We start from the raw sequence: 19388 nt of genomic DNA, 5'->3' as shown, positions 1-19388 counted from the left end.
TAATAATAATAAAAGAAATATAGTTATATATGGATTCAACTTGTGCGGCAAGGTCCGTACCATGGAGCAGGTCGAGATTAGTGGTGGATGAGGATCTGTGGTGGGTTACGGCCTCGGACCTTCGCCCCCACAAATCATCAAATTTACCTCTCTATTTTATTTCTTTAACAAGTGAGTTCTACCTTAAACTTTTTAGACTGAATCAAACGAGATTTCGGTCGCAAAATTCTAACAATATTTTTTCAAAAAATTAAAAGGCAAGAAAAAAAAGAGTAAAATAGTAACATTTTGGGCACAGCAGCCATGTGCCTAAGGAGTTTACTATTTTCATTTTTAGCTTTTACTCGAAATTTGTCATTATGAGATTTCGGCAATTAATAGAACATTTTACGAACCGAGTTAGATCGTGATTCAAATTTATTTATTTTATAAATTTTAATTTAAATTGATTTGAAATTTATATAATTATTGATATTATTGTTTTGTAATTATTTAAATAAAATATTTTAAATATATAATGAATTTAAATTAAGTAAAAATTATTTAAATCGTCTTTAATATGAACAAATTAAATAGCTAAAAGTTTATAAGATAATTAGTAAATAATACATTTCCCTCATGAAATTTCCCAATACTTAAAGACTTTTTGCGTATGTATGTATGCAGTGGTGGAACTTAGCGGACATCAGGGCTATGATTCTCTAAAATATAAATTTTAATATAAGTCATTTATAATAATAGTAGAATTATATTTTAGCCTTTTTAAAAATAAAAAATTAACTTAACTTTTTAAATTATAAAGATTTGTGCTATTAAAATGATAAAATTACATTTTTTATCGTAAAAATATATAATTTAATTTCGATCTCCCAAACAATATTAGATTCTGCCACTATATGTATGGATCCATGTATGTATAATTGATTACTTTATTTAATTTGTCTAATTGATGTTCGTTATTGGAAAAAAAAACAACAATATTGAATAAAACTTTATATTAAAAAATTGTAGGACATAATGGCCTCCATGTATGGTGATGTTGCCACCTTATGTTATTGGATTTTTATTTTATTTTATGGTACAACTACTTCAAATTTAAATGTTTAAAGAAAATATTAATTAACACAAACAATAAATACATTAATTGAGAGAATTAAATAAATATAAATATATATTAAATTTGAGCTTTAACTCGACTTAAAGCTATTAAATATGAGAAGATATATAAAAATAAATTGTATACGAAATAATTATATATATATATTAAAAATTATCTAACACGAATTAAAAATAAACAAAATTATAATAAAAAATCTCGTTTAAAGTGATTTTTTTGTTTAAAATTTAATTTTTTCTCTTTTGTTATGATTGTTTTGAGTTGGCAAAGATGCAAAAGACAATACAAGAATGTCCAAAAGATCATGTTATTCTTTTCCTATTTTCTAGAACATAAAATATGTATTGGTTTGCCTAATTCCACTTATGCAACTTGGATTTTATTACATGAAAAAGAAAAACACATTTCAAACTAGAATGTCCAATTATCAAGTTAATTAGGTTGCATGAATTTAAGTAAAATCCACTCCATATATTTATTAAAATGCTCTTTTTTAATTTTTAAAAGATCATATAAAATTTAAAAAAATACTAAAATTTAGGTACTAAAATGAGAAAAGTTAACAAAATTCAAAGACTGAATGTTGAGTTTATCCCAAAGAAATGCCGCTGCCATCCCAATCTATCCCTTCTTTTTCATTTGGTTTGAATTTCTTTATTTTTTATATATGTATCCTGACAGAATCACATGGCAATGCACAGAGACAGGTCTAGACCCACTCACATGCCCTTCTCACATGGCTGTGTATTGTAAGACCCTACATTTAATCCCCCACAAGCAATCACATCTTCAATCCCCTTTATTTATATCATATAAATATGATATTAAATTTCAGTTTTATTATTTTTTCTAATATTGTTAATCTTCAATTTACTTTATATTAACAAAAAACAAAAAAGTAAACTACAACTTAACATCATTAAATTATTAATAAGTATATATTTTGATTATTTAACTTCAAAAATTTAAAATGATCATTGAACGATTTGATAATTAATACACCTATCGACGAGTAAAAAACATATTTTAGATCTAAATTAACTTGATGATTAGTGTTAAAGATAAAAAAGAAACTTTCAGATTTTAGTTCTTAGATTCATAATGTTTAAAGTTATTCTATAAAAAAAACTAAACTATAAAATGAAGAGGAAAAAAAAGAACTTTTGATTGATTCAAATGGTGTGTAATAGAATCTTTACCAAAAAAATATATCTTTCATTCGTACTTCATCAATATGCACATAATCTTTAACAAAGAGATGACAATGATAGAATAGCAAACCCAAACTACTTCTAGTTATGCAACTATTTATCTAATAGTGTATACAGATAAAACCATATAACAACAATTTTAATAGTTCAATAACTTAAATGAGAACTCTTAAATAGTTCAATAATCATTTTATAATTTCTTAAAGTTAACATAAACTTATTAATAGTATAATAACTTTGTAAATTATAATTTAGCTGAAAAACTTAAGCACATTATCTTTTATTTTAAGATAAAACTTTATTTTTAATAATGGTTTTGGTATGGTCTACTTCTTCTTCTCTGACCTCACACACACACACAAAAAGGAATATACATATATATATATATATGCATTTTTTAATTGGGTATGATTGACCAGAATGTGATATTGACATGGTGGCATAATAACAAACCTTCCTATCACTTCTGGGTTTGTCATAGGCACACATTTTTTATATATATGTTAAATTTTATTTATCCTTCTTGGATCTGAGGATATATTCCTTTTTACAGTTTCTGTACATTAATTTTTAGTTTTCTTACAGATGAAACTGTAGTATTGCTATACAAACTATTGGATTTTATTGTGTGTGTATATATTTGTGCAAATGGGGTATTTGGGGTCCCTTCTTTTCTTTTTGGTTGTATTATAAGATACCACACACAAGCCATTGTCTGTGAAGTTTCCATAAGGTACTTTTTTTTTTATATATTATATATTCATTAGAGATATATAGTTTCATGTGTAAGTTTCCTTTTTTTTTTCTCTGTTCCTTCTTGCAGTTTTGTTTGGTTGCTGATAAAAAAAAAAAAAAGGTTTGAGTGAGCTTTGGAGGATTTTCTTGGCAAAGTCAATAAACTTGTAAGGAACTTTGTGTGTACAGTGTTTTTTTTTGGGATTAAACTATAATCTGTGTCTGAAATTTGGACACGTGAAGTGTGAATTAATGAGTTTTGGTTAGGCATCTGATAGAACATTAATGGGGAAAGAGTAAAAAAGATTATTGCAATTCAAGTGTTTGAAAAAAGGTTGATGAGAATTATAGGAGTTTTTTTTTTTTTTTTTATAAGGTTCGATTAGTTGAAAGGGAGAATTAAAGATGGCTGCAAAGTTGCTTCATTCCTTGGCCGATGAAAACCCGGATTTACAGAAGCAAATCGGGTGCATGACCGGGATTTTTCAGATCTTTGACCGTCACCATATGATAACGGCAAAGCGCCTGAGCCATCGGAAACTTCCTGCTGCAGGTACATGCATATTTTTCATGTCGATGCCTTTCGAAAATTAAATGATTTCATCTGTGAGCATTAATATCATCTCTGTTATGTTCCTGTCTGAATTTAATGTTAGGTTGTATGTTTTAATGGAAAAAAAATTATGAATGTACTTTATGATCAATGTACATTCGTGTATCACTACATACCGAGAGAACTATGCTCCAATGGATTGTATTGATTTTCAACTGCTGTCTATCTGTAAATTGATGAATGTAGGTGGAATTCAATTCAAACTGTTGGAACTTATGTTGTTGTCTGAAACTGTTATTGTAAGAGTTTTATGTAGATGTTAGAATTGGAGTTTCTGGTTCCTTAATTTTCTCGAATCATAGTTTCCATTTTCCATTTCGAGTACAATCTTGTTCTTTTGTGAGTGCAGTCTAAAGAACAAGCTAATCTTTTCACTCGTTTACAGAAAATTCCAGGACAAACAATGGAGTCCTAGAAGGTGACTCGAATAATCTGTACCATCTACCCGTATCAACGGTACGTTCCTGGAAATTTGCTCTGTGTTTGTGGTCACTACATTGCTTCAATTGTTGCTGAAATCTGTGCTTTATGGTCTTTCGGTTTCCAGGAAATGAATATAGACAGAACTGTGAATGAGAAACAAAGAATCTCCACGGAGTCTTCACGAGCCTCGTTTTCATCATCATGTTCATCTTCCATGTCATCACTTGATTGTAACAAGATAGCTCAGCAAGAGGCCTCATCCTTTGACAGAATGGTTTTTCCCGAAACTCCGTCTAGGGATGCAATGATGAACCAACCGAGTACTTCTCCACATTTAGGGTCACAATGCCCTGATCTTCGAGATGTGGTCAAGGACTCGATGTACCGAGAAGCTAGAGGACTATTGGTTAAAAAGACAACAAGAGAGGACATATTGGGCAGTACTGTGAAACATAGAGATTCTCCAAGGCCATTTCAGGTTCCAAAATCGGTGGATGGGTCTTACGGTGTCAGGACTAATGGAAAGAAAAACATGTCATCCGCTGATCTTAAGGAGTCTCTTAGAGTTCTATCTAAACTTCAGGAAGCACCTTGGTACTACAATAACGAAGCTAGACAACTTCAAAGATCATCATGTGAAGCAAACGGCTTGTGGAATTCGACGTCAAGGGACACACCTCGATTTTCTTACGACGGAAGGGAGATTAGTCGTTTATCATTTGAATCACAAGACACCTTCAAATCGACACCGAAGCTTAAAGAGCAATCGAGACTTTCTTTGGATAGTAGAGAATGGTCAATGAAGGGTTCGAAGAACCTTACTAAAAGTTTTCATAATAGTGGCAACTCGAACATTCCACCGCAATCACCGGGATCCCAGTCACGCCCTGCAAATATAGTAGCCAAGCTGATGGGCTTGGAACCACTGCCGGATCATTCCTCGGGCGTAATGAATACCTGCACATTTGAAGATAACAGTCCTTTCTTGCAGCCACTAAGAACAAACAATCTGAACCGGCCAACCGGAACTTCTAACGGAACAAGAAGCTCATTAAAAGACCCAACATCACCGCGGTGGAAAAATCCCGATATGATCATGAAGCCTATTTCGAGTTCAAGGCTCCCTATTGAGCCAGCACCATGGAGACATGCGGATGGAAGTCGAGGTACTCAGAAACAACCTCTTAAGCATGTAAAGATTCCACCCAAGCCTCCGAATTGTTCCCCTTCGGTTTATAGTGAGATCGAGAAAAGATTGAAAGATCTCGAGTTTAGACACTCAGGAAAGGATCTCAGAGCTCTTAAACAGATACTTGAAGCGATGCAAGCAAAGGGACTACTTGACACCGGGAAAGAAGAACAAGCTGCGAACTTGGTGTCTCAAAGAGACTATGAACCGAAATGCACGAGCCCCGGTCAGCATCCGAGAGGTCAGCGAAGCCAACGGGGTTCGGATTCTATTGGAACATATGAATCACCTATTGTGATCATGAAACCAGCAAAACTTGTTGAGCAAGTTAGTATGCATGCTTCAACTGTAGTTCCCATAGATGACATCTCAAGTCTCCCGAAGATTCAGAATGGGTCAACTGTAGATAATAAACGAGGTTCGATAAGTAGTCGACTGGCTAGAGATCATACTTCTCGAAACAGTCAAAGCACTTCCGTTGCTGGCTCTACTAATAAGAGAGCTAGTAATAGGAATCTCAGAACCATACAGTCTTCAACGAAACCTCCAAAAGAAAGCACTGCAAGTTCAGTAAAGAGTTCAGGAGGATCTGTGAGCCCAAGACTGCAGCAAAAGAAGCTTGAGTTGGACCGACGATCTCGTCCACCCACTCCACCATCTGATCCAAGCAAACTTCGAAGGCAATCCAACAGGCATCCATTGGAGTCAGGCTCCCCTAGCGGTAAACGTAGGTCAAAATCTCACAACACGCAGCAATGTGACGACCAATTGAGTCAGGTAAGTTCTGAATCATGGACTTCGAGTCACCAAGGAGATGAGATTTCTTTGCAATCAGACAGCAATCTTACCTTGGAGTCGAAGTTAGATACAGAAGTCACCAGTCGTGAACAATCTATCGAGACCAATTGTATTCAAAGTCCATCCATGAATGCAACCAAGTACTCAGTTTCGGGCATAATGCAGAAAGTAGGTGATATTATTCTTCAGTCTTGACCATTCATCCAATTGTTCTTTGCAGTTATCTTATTATGTCGTGTTCGGTTTTTGTCAGAAATCAACATCAAGACTGGTCGAGGATGGATCAGTGGCAGAACTTGCTATGGTTACTCCGGAACAACCTAGTCCAGTTTCCGTTCTTGACACCTCAATATATCGAGATGATGCGCCATCTCCAGTAAGGCAGATTTTGAATGCCCCAGAAGGTAATGCTTACTGCTTTCTAAGATACTTAATTTCGAAATAAACCATTCCGAGTTAAACGAAGATGCAACCGTTTTTGCTTATCCCGGTAACCTTTTCTACAAAATTTACAATTCACATTGCACATATATTTCTTAGGCTATGAAAATTATGTCATCTTTCATTGCAATTGCCACCATTGCTATTGTTGTAATGGAGCGATCCCGAGTAACTTTTAAGCATTCATACCTACTTTCCAACCACATAATACCGGTATTTTCCGATGCAAAATCTTGTGTCTCTAGGTTATATTCGAGAAATCAAATTTGTTTCGGGATGTATAAACCAAGGCCATTGATATAATTTGGTTAGCTTTTGAGTCTTGTACCAGTTATAAACCAAAACTTCCCTCAACTCACTTGAATATCCATCATATCAGGTGATATTGCAGAAGTTTTCAATGACGGTCTCAAAGAAGAGCAATGGGACCCCGCAGATAACTGCTTATTAGACAACACGGGGTCTGGTCTTGTCTCGGAGATTAATCGCAAGAAACTTCAGAAGATCGAGCATTTGGTCCAAAAACTTCGAAGACTAAACTCCACTCATGATGAAGCTAGTACAGATTACATTGCATCACTTTGTGAGAATACGAATCCAGATCATCGATACATTTCTGAGATATTATTAGCCTCTGGCCTTCTACTAAGAGACCTCAGTTCTGGCTTGACAACATTTCAACTCCATCCATCAGGCCATCCTATCAACCCAGAACTATTCTTAGTTTTGGAACAAACCAAAGCAAGCTCTTTGCTATCAAAGCCGGATCACGAGAAGCTGCATCGGAAGCTTATATTTGATTCTGTTAATGAGATTCTTGTTGGAAAGTTAGCTCAAGTTGGAGCTTCTCCAGAGCCTCGGTTAAATCCTGGAAAGCTCACAACGAAGACCCTCAATGCACAAAAGCTTCTAAAGGAACTATGCATGGAGATAGAGCAACTTCAACCGAAGGAATCAGACAACAACATGGAGGAAGAGGATGGTCTGAAAAACATATTGTGGGAAGATGTAACACGTAGATCTGAAAGCTGGACAAATTTCAATGGTGAGATATCTGGGATGGTTCTCGATGTTGAAAGGTTGGTCTTTAAGGATTTAGTCAATGAGATCGTGATCGGTGAAGGGGTTACCTTACGAGCCAAGCAGCAGCAACAACAACAACAACGAAGGAGACGTCAGTTATTTTCCAAGTAAAAACCGTTTGCAAAAAATGTCTGGTTGTTTTCTTTTTCATTCACCATTGAGTTCTTCATCTGTTCTGATTTTATTTTATTTTTTGAATTTTTGCATGAAAGCTTAATAATTTCATGGATAAGATTAAGAACTGCAGTCCTTTGTTACATCATAAAAATGTTACATTTTCTCAGATTATGACACTTTACGTTTATACATATGTATGTAAGAAAAAAATATATACGACATCTTTTATATATAAGCTCATCATGTTTTAAGCAAGTGTTTTCTTTTTATTCTTTGTAAGAAAAAAAAAGGGTCAACTACGTAGTAGTCACTCCAATATTAGTAATTTTCTTTTTTTGTCACTCAATTATGAAAATTTTCAAAATGATCACTTAATTATTTAATTTTTTCTTTTTTGATCACCAATTATTACGTGATTAATGACAAGATAATGTGACAGCTTTTATAGTTGACATTATATCAAATTTAGCTTTCAATATTTACACGCCATGTGAATTTAATCAATTTAATCTTAATTTTATAAAAATTTACCCTCAATGTTGGTGTATTTTTAAAAAATTAGTCCAATGATAGATAACTGACATATCATGAGAAAAGATCAAAATTATGATCTTGAATTTTGGTATGTTTCAATTTTTGACATGCTTTTTATCAAATTTAGCCGATAAATTGTCTTTCGAGCTTTTTAAATAAAAATTTCACAAAAAAACCAAAATCGTACAATTACCAAATTATACAATGTATAAATGTTGAACACTAATTTTTTTAAAATTAAAATTAAATTGACATAATATTTAAATCTTGAGGATTAAACTTGTTATTATGTCAATTTTAAAAGTTGTCAGGTCATTTTTCCTTTAATTATCTAAAGATCAATGACAAAAAAGAAAAATAAAATCAAATAATTAAATGATCATTTCACAATTTTTCTTAATTGAGATAAAACAAATTTACTAATAGTTGACTGACTACCAACATAGTTTAACCAAGAAAATTAGTGCAAGCCCATCACTTGTTGCACTATAAATTCCAGAAGATTGATAATCAAATTATTTAAACTTTCAAGCAGTCTCATATGACGTACCAGATCGGTTTGTTTTTTCGGTTTTCTAGGATACAGTTAATGTGCTGTCTCATCTTGCATACTGGATCGGTTTGGTCGGTTGGGGTTTAATTTCAACAATGCTTCTGGCATTCAGCAAAATCCAGAAATATAACTTGAATTCAGATACTTTGTGAATTTGTGAAAACTTATTATGCATGATGATCAGAAAAGCATACAATCTTCAAATCCAATTACATCATTCATGCAGTTGAATATTGGATTTATACATAAAAGAGACCTACGCTTTTTCATGTTGGACACTGCATCCTCTAATTTTCAAGAGTCTCAAGAAACTGTTATGTTAAGATGGCCGGCATTTTGTTCACAGCAAGACAGCGAAACGTAAGGAAACTGCTGCATACTAATTTTCCACAGGTTCCATAGGCCTGCTCACATGCCAAAAAACATTTTTAAAGTCAGTAAATACATATCATTAACAATTCTACGTTGCTCGGACTTTTCATTTTTTTGAAGAGCCCATGTCCAACACATATCTAGACATGGTTATAGGAATATAATCCTATAATGACCCTCCAAATACATGAAAATCTTGAAAACATTTGAACACACTCATAATAGACGCATACCTATCACCGACACTCACATTTGAGTCCGAATAACATAGATTAACATAACTGAGCCTTTTTTTTCTACAAGAAATCTGACTATAACCAAGCCGTTTCCAACTACATGAAAATCTTGAGAACATTTGAACATACTCATAATAGATGCATACCTATGACTGACACTCACATTTGAGTCTGAGTAACATAGTTGAACATAAATGAGCTTTTCCCGACTACATGAAATCAGACTATCTGGGCCATATTGCATCACTCTGCTCTATCTATCCTTTAGGATCCTATCCTTCGTAAGCAGAGAAAAAAGCAAGGTCCCTTTTCATAAGGTTCAAATATGAATCTACATTGATATTACAAACAAATTTGAAATTTGGCGACAAAATCTAGCATGTTTGGATATCTTGAATGGCCCCATTCTTCCAATCTAACACCGGTTGAAAAATAAAACAATTCAAGAATGTGGCTACCAAGCAAATACTAGACTAGTAGAATATGGTTGGTATACAATTCCAAAATGAGCACATGCATCATCCACCAAACACGATAGAAATGAAAACCATAAGATCATGCAGCAGAATCTATAACCTTTACTGCTAGCATCAAAAGTTCAGAGATGAGAGCTGGCCGTGGGATCTAACAAGTTTATAGCAACAAAGATTTACTGTTTGTGCCCTTAGATCGAGTCTTTTTAAAGGACCCAACAGATCCCCTAAGGACCAAGTCTAACTACCTCATAGATAGAATCCACAAGACATTGAATTAACCTAGAAATAAATGCATCTTATTGCTATCTCTCACTGACTTTTCGGTCCCTGGTTTGAATAGAAAATGGGAAGCTCACAAACTGCCCTCTACAGTAAACAATGCCAAAACAGGACCCTCGACTATTTAAAATGACTCATGACTGCTTAATCGAGACATGAGTTACCCTAGAGTAAGTGAAGCAACATACTCAACGTCTCTGGTTGAATCATGGAATTCTTAATTCAACCCCCAAGATTTACGACTAACACCTAACCAGCTTTTCCAGCAAATCCAAGTTCAAGAACCTGGTTCTACACTAAAAAACGCAGGCAGGATAGCCTACTTTGGAACCAAGGAATGCTATGGGAATATAAAGTTTGCAGCACTTGATGCACAAGTTAATGCGAATTAGAAGCAAAAGATAAAAGAATTGTCTGAAACACAACATGCATATAAAAATAGGATCACTGTTTCTTTTTTCGCTTTGTCGAACAACACCAAGGTTTGACAATATAAAAGTAACAAATAGTGCTTGATGAGTCAAACAATTCTTTTCCCAAAGATTACACTATTTCCTAGCTTCCTTCCACTCAATCCCACAACGATTGATTGATGTTACCAGCCAAAACCACAATTTGCCAAGAAATGAGGATAGAAAAAAAAATACCAGGAAAGACCTATGCTAAGAAAGAAGGAATGCATTGTCAACAACCTCTAGTGCATCGAAGCAACAAAAAATTCCCGTAGAAGTCTACCTTCAAACTTTAAGATCCATATACCAACATTTAAAATCTCATTATGTTCATAATCCCATCAAAACGAAACATTCTTGAACCTAATAAATTAGGAAAACCTTCTAAAACCACATTCATCCTTAATCTTAGAAGTAACCCATCGAAGCAACAAAAAATTCCCGTAGAAGTATACCTTCAAACTTTAAGATCCATATACCAACATTTAAAATCTCATGATGTTCATAATCTCATCAAAACGAAACATTCTTGAACCTAATAAATTAGGAAAACCTTCTAAAACCACATTCATCCTTAATCTTAGAAGTAACCTAGTTCCAATATCTTCACTTCTATATGATCATATAGTAACCTATGTTACTTAGACTCGAGTGTGTATACTGTATGTATCCAGCACGGGTATGTATCTTTTGAAGTCATATCCCCATATCCATGTGTTGGATATGGGTATCATGAAAAAGAAGGCTCCGAGCAACATAGATTGTAACTCAAAATCAAGCTTGGATAAAATTCAACCAAACCACACATGCCAATAGAGAAAAACCAATCACTATATCTCAAAAATAGAAAAGCAACCATACCCAAATCTTTAAAACATAAAAGTTCCTTAAAAAACCAAATACCCACATCTTAAAACATCTCAAGTAGCTAAATTAATCCTCCAACTAAAAATTAATAGCAATAATTTTAAAGGATTTCAATAACCAATAGTGGGAAACCAATCAACACATCTCAAAAAAAAAAAATGCCCAGTTCTTTAAAACATCAAACTACATAGAAAAACTTATACCGAAATCTTAAAAAGTCACGAGTAACTAAATTAAGCCTCAAATTTTAAGAAATTCGATAATCTAACCTATTTCTGGTAGCCTCCACCTACGGCATTTTCATCTTCTTCAACTTTAGCAGTCAAGTAAACCTTAGGGAAATCGTTGACATCGAACGTCTTCTCTTTCATCATTTTCTCAACGTCGGCTTTCTTCAAGACGGTGCGGCGGATCGGGGGCGGTTGCGGCGTTGATCACGGGCGTAATACTTGATGTCGAAGACGGTTTCGGGGTCGGAAGTGGGGACAATGGGCTTTTGCAAAGTGGTGGCCGGGCAGCGAATACGATACTCCGTGGTCTTGGGCAAAGCATTTTTGTACTCTGGGTCGGCGCAAGGTCCGGTTACCTCCCATGGCTTCTTGATGTATCGTTTCAAGGTTTGGGAAATGGAGCTGCTGGCTTTGGAAGCCATTGATAAATCTGTTGTTCTCGACGGGAAAATATTTGAGAGATGATTGGAAATGTGAATCCAAATTGGCTAGTTTTATGAATAATAGAAAAAGGTCAAATTCTAGGATTTGGTCATTTAATTCTTATAATTTAATTGGACCATATTTAGTATTATATTATATTATATAGTTCAAACGGTTAATACAATTAACTATATTATATCTTTAAAACCCTTGTTCCTTTTAAAATTTAATCTTAAAACATTCATGTCTCGAGCTTTAATTATTAGGTGAGATAATTATAAAACTCGAAAATATGCTCTCAAATCTACTACATGTTTCAAAATATCAGTTGATAGTTTTCTAAATTGATTTTTTCTTTCATGTTACTTAATTTTTGTTTTCATGTAAACAAATAAATATTTAACAATAAAATGTGTCATAATTTTATTTATCATTTCATATATATCAACTTTTAACTTCAGTTAAATTTTACTAATTATATTTAAATAAACAATTAATAGAATCAATTGATAAAATCAATTGGTCAAACCAGCCACTATGATCAACTATGAGCCAATTGTCAAAGACTCTCAATTCTACCCATAAAATTTATTGTATTTGTACGCATGCATTAGTTATAGTACACAATCTAACCTCACAACTTCACAAGAGAATTTAGTTTGCAATCAAGGTCTTACATAAACATAATACTTGATAATTATTTTAATTTTTATTTGTTTATGTGTATTTATCAAGTTTAAAAAAACAAACATAAATAATTGTGACTTGTTTATTAAATGAATCGAATACAAACAAAATTTGTATGGTTCATTTATATTCAAACATAGTTTAGTTTGTTATTTTTCTTTTCAAAAAAAATGAAAAAAGAATGTGCCCACTTACATAGATGTGGACAGTTATTTTAGACAAAATTTGTGTCTGAGGGGCTGTTTAAAATTTTAGGAAGCTTGATATGGAATTTTGAAAATTTTGAATGGATTAATGAAGATTTCTGGAAATATTTGGAGGGTCTAATAGAAATTTCAATACTTTCGTAGGACAATACAAAATTTTGGAGGTTCCTTGAATTATGCTCATATTTCGAGTATGAATGAACCTGGTATAGCTGCTATTTGCAGCTAACAGTTGACCAAGAACTAGTATATTGCACATGCACATTAACACCTTTTTTTTCTCATTGATTAATTATGCACATGAATGAAGGCCCTTTTTTTTCTCATTGATGAAAACTAAATATCTCCATGTCAACTGCTTTTAATCTAAAAAGACCCAATGCCTTTCATCGTCAGCATCACATGGTGCTTTCACTCTTTCCTTAAACCTGAAGCAGCTAAGTGGTATCAATGGCGTCCTGCCCCAAATTAAAAAGCAGTCAAAAAGAAAAAGTAAGAAAGCTTCAAAATTATTAGTGGCGGTTCTTGGCATAAACTTTCAGAGGTTTGATCAGAAATTTTGTAAATTTTAATGAGTTTTTAGAAAAAAATTATTAAGAGGTTTAATTAAAATTTTCAAAACTTTTGAAGATTTAATGAGAAATTTTAAAATTTTTGAAGGGTTCTAAATAAAAATTTCAAAAAAATTTTAGAGGCATAATAAGAAATTTAAAAAATTTGGCCAAGCGCTCCTTGGCTCCCGTTACCGTCCGCGGCTGCAAGTTACCTTCATCAACACTGAAATATATACAGATATACTCCTCTTATTTCCATCGTATATTTGAACATGGATATGAATACCAGGAACCAAGACAAAAGAGGCAAGAAGTGGCCTTGGTCCCCAAAAATGGTAGATTTACCATTTAGTCATTAAATTTTTATGAAATTCTACGTTAATATAATGATAAAATTACACTTTATCCCTTAATAATTTACGACCATCTCTAATCTCCTAAAGCAATTTTCTGGCTTCGTCCCTGATGAAGACCCTCTAATGCATGAAAAAATAGGAAATTATTAAATATATTCATGTCAAAGATATATACATATCCGACACTCACAACTGAGCCTAAATAACACAACGTAGATGTGTATAAAAAGCATATTGACATTAAAAAATAAACAAATCCCAATGAATGAGATGAGATCATATATGCATGTTGTTTTTCAAGCTAAAAGAAACACAGGCTTAGCCATTTGTATATATGCAATCATAGAACCAATTGCTAGTATTCTAACATTGTTAAATATATAATCACATTTACATCTATGACAATCGAGAGATTTATCAGGGAGAAAAAAGACCTTTTTAAATGTTCACCATCTGCGCGAATTGCGTAATGATCTCGACGATCCTTCGAAAAGATCCAAGAGCGAATTTTCCACGTGTTCGACGGTATGCTTGACACATTTGTCGTCGGTATAAGCAAGGTTTCTCCCGAGGAAAGTTCGATACGCGAGGACTACTTTAAGTGAAGTTGAAATCCGCAAGTCTTCGCGGAGTTCTGGATCCGGGATAGACCAACTTGTCTGGGTCTTGTATACCTCCTCGAAAGCAACGCTAAAGCCCTTGCACCTTTCTTTGAAGGTTGATTTCGACATGGAACTCGAACCCGGGTTATCGTCTTTGAGGAAAGAAACAACTGAACTCCAAGTGGCTCTCTCATAGTTCATTGCATGTTGTTGAAACATTGCGTTGTGCTTACGAATCCATTCGTCTCCGAAGAAGAGCCGGAGTTCTGAACCCTTAACCTTTTGCACCAAGTAATGGATGTTGTTCATCAAGAAAATATGTTGTAAAGCCTCATCTTTGTATAGTTGTGATTTTTTATGAAGATTGGACTCCAAACAACTTGTGATTGATCGAAGGTGATAAGCCATCGGACAAGAAGTCAAAAGAGATGCATCCAGCCCGTAATCTGGCTCGGTAACTTGATCTGCAACACCGGGATGTTGGTTCTTGAGAAGCAAATTGAGGGTGTTGCAATATTCAGGGAACATCCTAATGTAGTTCATGACATATTTATTGAGAGGGTGAACTCCGCCACCAGCAAAGGGGTATAAGGATCCGTTTGAAGAAATAGCAACCCGAAATGCCTCGAAAGCTGCTATTGCAGATTCACCTAATCTCTCCAAAAGTTCATGGAAATGGAGCTGAATGAAAGAACCAGCCTCTTCTGAGAACAATGTATCTATGTCTCGGAGAAGACATGCCAAAGTTTCGTACATGTCAAGCAAACGAAGCAGCTTTTCAGGTCGATGAGGCCCCATTGCTACGGCTTCACCGAAGTTCAACAGGCAAAGGATCGTTGCCTTTGAGATCTCGAGAAAGCAATATGAACTAACAGATCCCAAGCCCCCTAAGACCTGGTCACATAACTGTTTTTCACTAGCGAGATAGACCCGGACGATGATCTTCATGGACCAGGTCCATTTATTCATCTTGCTACTCAAGCAAGTCCATTCCATTTTCAGCACATCTTCAATGCTGAGATTCTCGGTTCCAAGAAAGGAAAAGTACTGCTCCAACGCCTCTTTCTGTACACTGATGAAAGCTTCACAAAATTCCGGACCGTAATTTGAAGTGAACATAACCTTTGCAATGGACTTGATATCAGGAATTACATCTGCATGGACCAAATCTACAATACATTCACCACTTTCATCATTACTGTAGTTTCGGCTAGATGTTTCCTTGATTGGTTCATCCTCAACTGAAACAAATGACTCATCATACACAATATCCTTTCGAATAGATCGAGAGTACATGTGTTTGGGCTCAAACTGTTGCCCATGCCGAACAAGTATATGAATAAGCTCTTCCTCGAGCCTAGACATTGCCATCTGCAAAATGTTCATTGCACGGTGAAGAATTTCCTTCTGCTTCCGATTTTCATGCACAGATAACCCTCGTAAACCATCAACCAATTTCCCAGTTTCATCTACAGCTTCAAGATAGTCAGAAGCTTCTTTAGGTCCAGAATCCCATATCATCATTGGATCCGTTTCCCACCGCATAATCTTTCTTTCTGCTTGATCGAGTCGTTCCTCAACATCAACAAGTCCCCTTCCTCCCTTGCTGTCTATATTCGAAGTTATCATCGACAAATGAGAGTCGAGATCGATAAGGATCTTCCGCAAATCATCACTAAGATTCTTAGTTGCTCCTAATGCCTTGACAATATGGTGAGCTGCAGCAACAACATGAAGGTCTCCTTCATATGTCGGGACCCCGGATTGACATCCATCCATATCAAAACCAAGAACACACAAGAAAACTGAATAAAAACGGATCAAACAATCGACTTAACACCACCAGGTAACTTGTTACACAATCAAAGCCAAGCCTTTCGATCGAGCAAACGATATATATAGAACCTAAACCATCCACTTTCTAGAACCATGATTCATTCAATGAAACCCCAGATACAACAATCAAGAGCAAATCAACACTATTCTATGCTTTCGAATACGAAGAAATCAATCACACAGTTTATAAACTCGATAGAGCCTCACCACAGCCAAATCAAAATTCTTGATTCAAATTCAATAAACCGTAGATTACAATCAAGAGCAGATCAACACGATTGGATGCTTTCGAATTCGAAGAAATCAATCAAACAATTTACAACTTGATAAACCCTCACCACAGCTAAATAAAAAAAAGGGATTTAAATTGTCCAAATTAAAACCAAGATTTGGATTGAAATTGAAATTGAAAGTGAAAATGAATAAACCCCAGATACAATCAATAACAGATCAACACAATTCGATACTCTCAAATTCGAAGAAATCAATCAAAAGGTTATCCACTTAGAACATAAAGTTGAAGAAAATTGAACTTTGCCAATGCCAAAGAACGCAAAAGCAAAGATGACGCTTAGAAATAGCTGAAACCAATCAAATTAAAAATCATTTGATCATCAAATTAACTTAAATCCCCAACACTTAATCCTTTAAAAACTCAATTAAACAAAATTGCCAAAAGAAGCCAATTTGTAACTTTCACAAACTCAATCTTCAAAAGCCCATTTACAAAAACAATTTTTTATCTTAAAATAAAATCCATCAAACCTTAAAAAACTTGTTTTCCTTTGTATCTTCGAAATCTAGCAGCATCAACCCAGAAAAAAAAAGTCAAACGAACATCAAATTCTCAATCGAGAAAGAGAAATTAAATAAAAGAGAAAAAAAAATGTTGGGAAGGTTTTGAAAGAGACTGGAGATAAAGACGCGAATTTCGTAGTAAATTAATGATTTAAATTTTATTTTACTTTCCATTTTCAGAGGAGTTGAATCCTCAATACTCTGAGTGCTGGAAAATTTTTAAAGTGGTGTTTGACCTTTTAGTAGCTTTTGTTCGAGACTAGTCTTGCTTTTGACCATTTGCCAAACACGACACCGTTTTGAATCCTATTATTTTATTACAAGTCAGCATTCGCTCATTGTTAGTGACTTTTCCATTGAATTTTTATTTTAATATTTTTATTATAGATTCTGATTTCTATAAATAGAATGATAATATGTTTTAGTATTTTTAAATTTTTTTTTTTTATTAATAATAATATTTATGTTAATCGAGTTAAAAATTAATCGACAATTCTTTTATTGAATCTTAAAATTAATTCAATTTATGTTGTCTTAAGTGTGTAATTTTAAGGTCCTGAGAACTAAACTCCAGTCAGCCCTGCATTTGCACATTGTTAAAATAGAATTTTGTGAGGAGATGGTGGAAGTCATGGTTACCTCAACTTCCAACAAGTTTCGCATTAAGTCTGTTTTTTTTTAGTTAAACTGATTTTATTATTTTTATATTGAGTTTTGAAAAAAGTTAAAGTTAATTTTTGAACTTAGTAAATGTTCTGATATCGAAATTTAAATTTTAATATTTTCAAGAAAATATTGTGAATTAACTTAAAAAATTCAGATCTTAATATAAAAATAATTATAAAATTTAATGACTAATTTAAATGAAAAATATTTAAACATTAATATGAGAATAATTATCAAATAAAAAAACTACCCAACCAAATCAAGCACGATTTTATTTTTTTTCAATTTTGGCAAAAGATTCAATTTGATCCGGTTGACTGTTATAACATGACATGATCAGCTCATTCGATTAATGGTATATAAAAATCGAACTAACCAAATGTAGCTATTACCACGAGAAAGCAAGAGAGCAATTGGGACCCAGAAACCATGACAAGCCCATACCATTCTAGCCCTCTAATTTGGGTATTTGTGCTCTTTATACCTGGGCCGGCCGAATTGCTTTTGAGTAATTTTTTATTAAAGGTGAATGTTAGATTCGATCGTGTAAATTCTTTTTAATTATTTGAGTTAGAGAGTCATGTTTTTATCATTTTAACTCGATTCAAAATTTTTTTGAATAATTTTAAATTATTTTTTTATTTTTGTTGAGAAATAAATCAATTTGTTCATTTTTAAAATTGATAAGAACCAAAGAGGTATTTACACAATTTTGTTATTTGAATTGTTCGAGTAATTCGAATTGTAAATTCAACTTGACTCGAACTTGAAACTCAAATTACTTATTCGATTTAACTCGAATAACTTGATTCAATTAACTTGAAATTTGATTTTTTTTCAAATCGAATCGAGTTTTGCTCACATTTTTTCTTAACCGTATTAGAAGAAGAGTATTATTTGTAATATTATGTTTCGTTATAAATATAATACCAGGAAAAAGAATTACCTAACATATATATGTTAAAGTAGTTGGACATAAAATAATAAATTTTGGTACAAATTTAAACTTAAAATCTTAAAATTTAGGCTAAATGTGGGAATAATTGTTATGTTCAGACCTTAATATGGAGATAGCTTGACAACTTTATGGGCTAACTTAGACAAAAATAATGTTGAAGCACCAATGTGAAAATAATTACTTAATTTATGTCCAGATATAGAAATAATTAGCTAGTTCAAGACTAAATTAGACAAAAAAAAAATTAGGTCTAATGTGAGCGATGTTATCAAATCTATGCCTTAAATAGTGATTTATCCCATTCAAAATAAACAATTTTTCCTAATCGATCATTTATATAAACAACTAAAATTAACAATTTTGATTAACTTATAATTAAAAACATGATTAAAAGAATAAAAGTCTTTAAAAGAAATATTATTGACTCTATTTAATCTAATCGATGAATAAATTGGAGGTACTAGGATTAGTCACCATTGACACCCACAAACTTGAATTTAAAAGAAATTTGGTAATTGAAATAGCTTTAATACCACACATTTAACTACTTGTTAAGAGATTTAGATTAAATCTTTG

General features: G+C 33.3%; 2 protein-coding genes and 1 pseudogene across 4 annotated transcripts; 1 reads left to right on the top strand and 2 right to left on the bottom strand.

Annotated features, from left to right (window-relative positions):
• Positions 1-2670: 2670 nt before the first annotated feature.
• On the top strand, positions 2671-7962 carry LOC108456974 (protein LONGIFOLIA 1-like). 3 transcript variants are annotated; one of them, XM_017755747.2, is made up of 7 exons: positions 2671-3061; positions 3152-3230; positions 3440-3616; positions 4062-4132; positions 4224-6254; positions 6340-6490; positions 6907-7962. In XM_017755747.2, exons 3-7 carry the CDS (start codon positions 3469-3471, stop codon positions 7719-7721), a joined length of 3216 nt encoding a protein of 1071 aa, XP_017611236.1. In that variant the 5' UTR covers positions 2671-3061; positions 3152-3230; positions 3440-3468; the 3' UTR covers positions 7722-7962. The 3 variants fall into 3 exon arrangements, with proteins under 3 accessions (XP_017611236.1, XP_017611238.1, XP_017611237.1); XM_017755749.2 differs by lacking the exon at positions 3152-3230 and having other exon boundaries at positions 2712-3061; XM_017755748.2 differs by having other exon boundaries at positions 2712-3230.
• A 997-nt stretch (positions 7963-8959) lies between these two features.
• Positions 8960-12279, bottom strand: LOC108456574 (uncharacterized; annotated as a pseudogene).
• Positions 12280-14241: 1962 nt separating this feature from the next.
• LOC108456573 (exocyst complex component EXO70E2-like) lies at positions 14242-17419 on the bottom strand. Its single transcript, XM_053019175.1, has one exon. The coding sequence runs from the start codon at positions 16331-16333 to the stop codon at positions 14399-14401; it is 1935 nt and encodes a 644-aa protein (XP_052875135.1). The 5' UTR covers positions 16334-17419; the 3' UTR covers positions 14242-14398.
• Positions 17420-19388: the final 1969 nt, after the last annotated feature.

This window comes from Gossypium arboreum, chromosome 9 (genome assembly GCF_025698485.1).
Source record: "Gossypium arboreum isolate Shixiya-1 chromosome 9, ASM2569848v2, whole genome shotgun sequence".
Taxonomy (NCBI): domain Eukaryota; kingdom Viridiplantae; phylum Streptophyta; class Magnoliopsida; order Malvales; family Malvaceae; genus Gossypium; species Gossypium arboreum.
This window is presented reverse-complemented; position numbering and strand designations above follow the sequence as displayed.

Excerpts from the sequence above, each read along its gene's own strand:
- LOC108456974 (XM_017755747.2), top strand. The coding sequence starts at position 3,469 with ATGGCTGCAAAGTTGCTTCATTCCTTGGCCGATGAAAACCCGGATTTA. Across the intron at positions 3,617-4,061 it reads TCGGAAACTTCCTGCTGCAG|AAAATTCCAGGACAAACAAT; the intron begins GTACATGCATAT and ends ACTCGTTTACAG. Across the intron at positions 6,255-6,339 it reads TTTCGGGCATAATGCAGAAA|AAATCAACATCAAGACTGGT; the intron begins GTAGGTGATATT and ends GGTTTTTGTCAG.
- LOC108456573 (XM_053019175.1), bottom strand. The coding sequence starts at position 16,333 with ATGGATGGATGTCAATCCGGGGTCCCGACATATGAAGGAGACCTTCAT.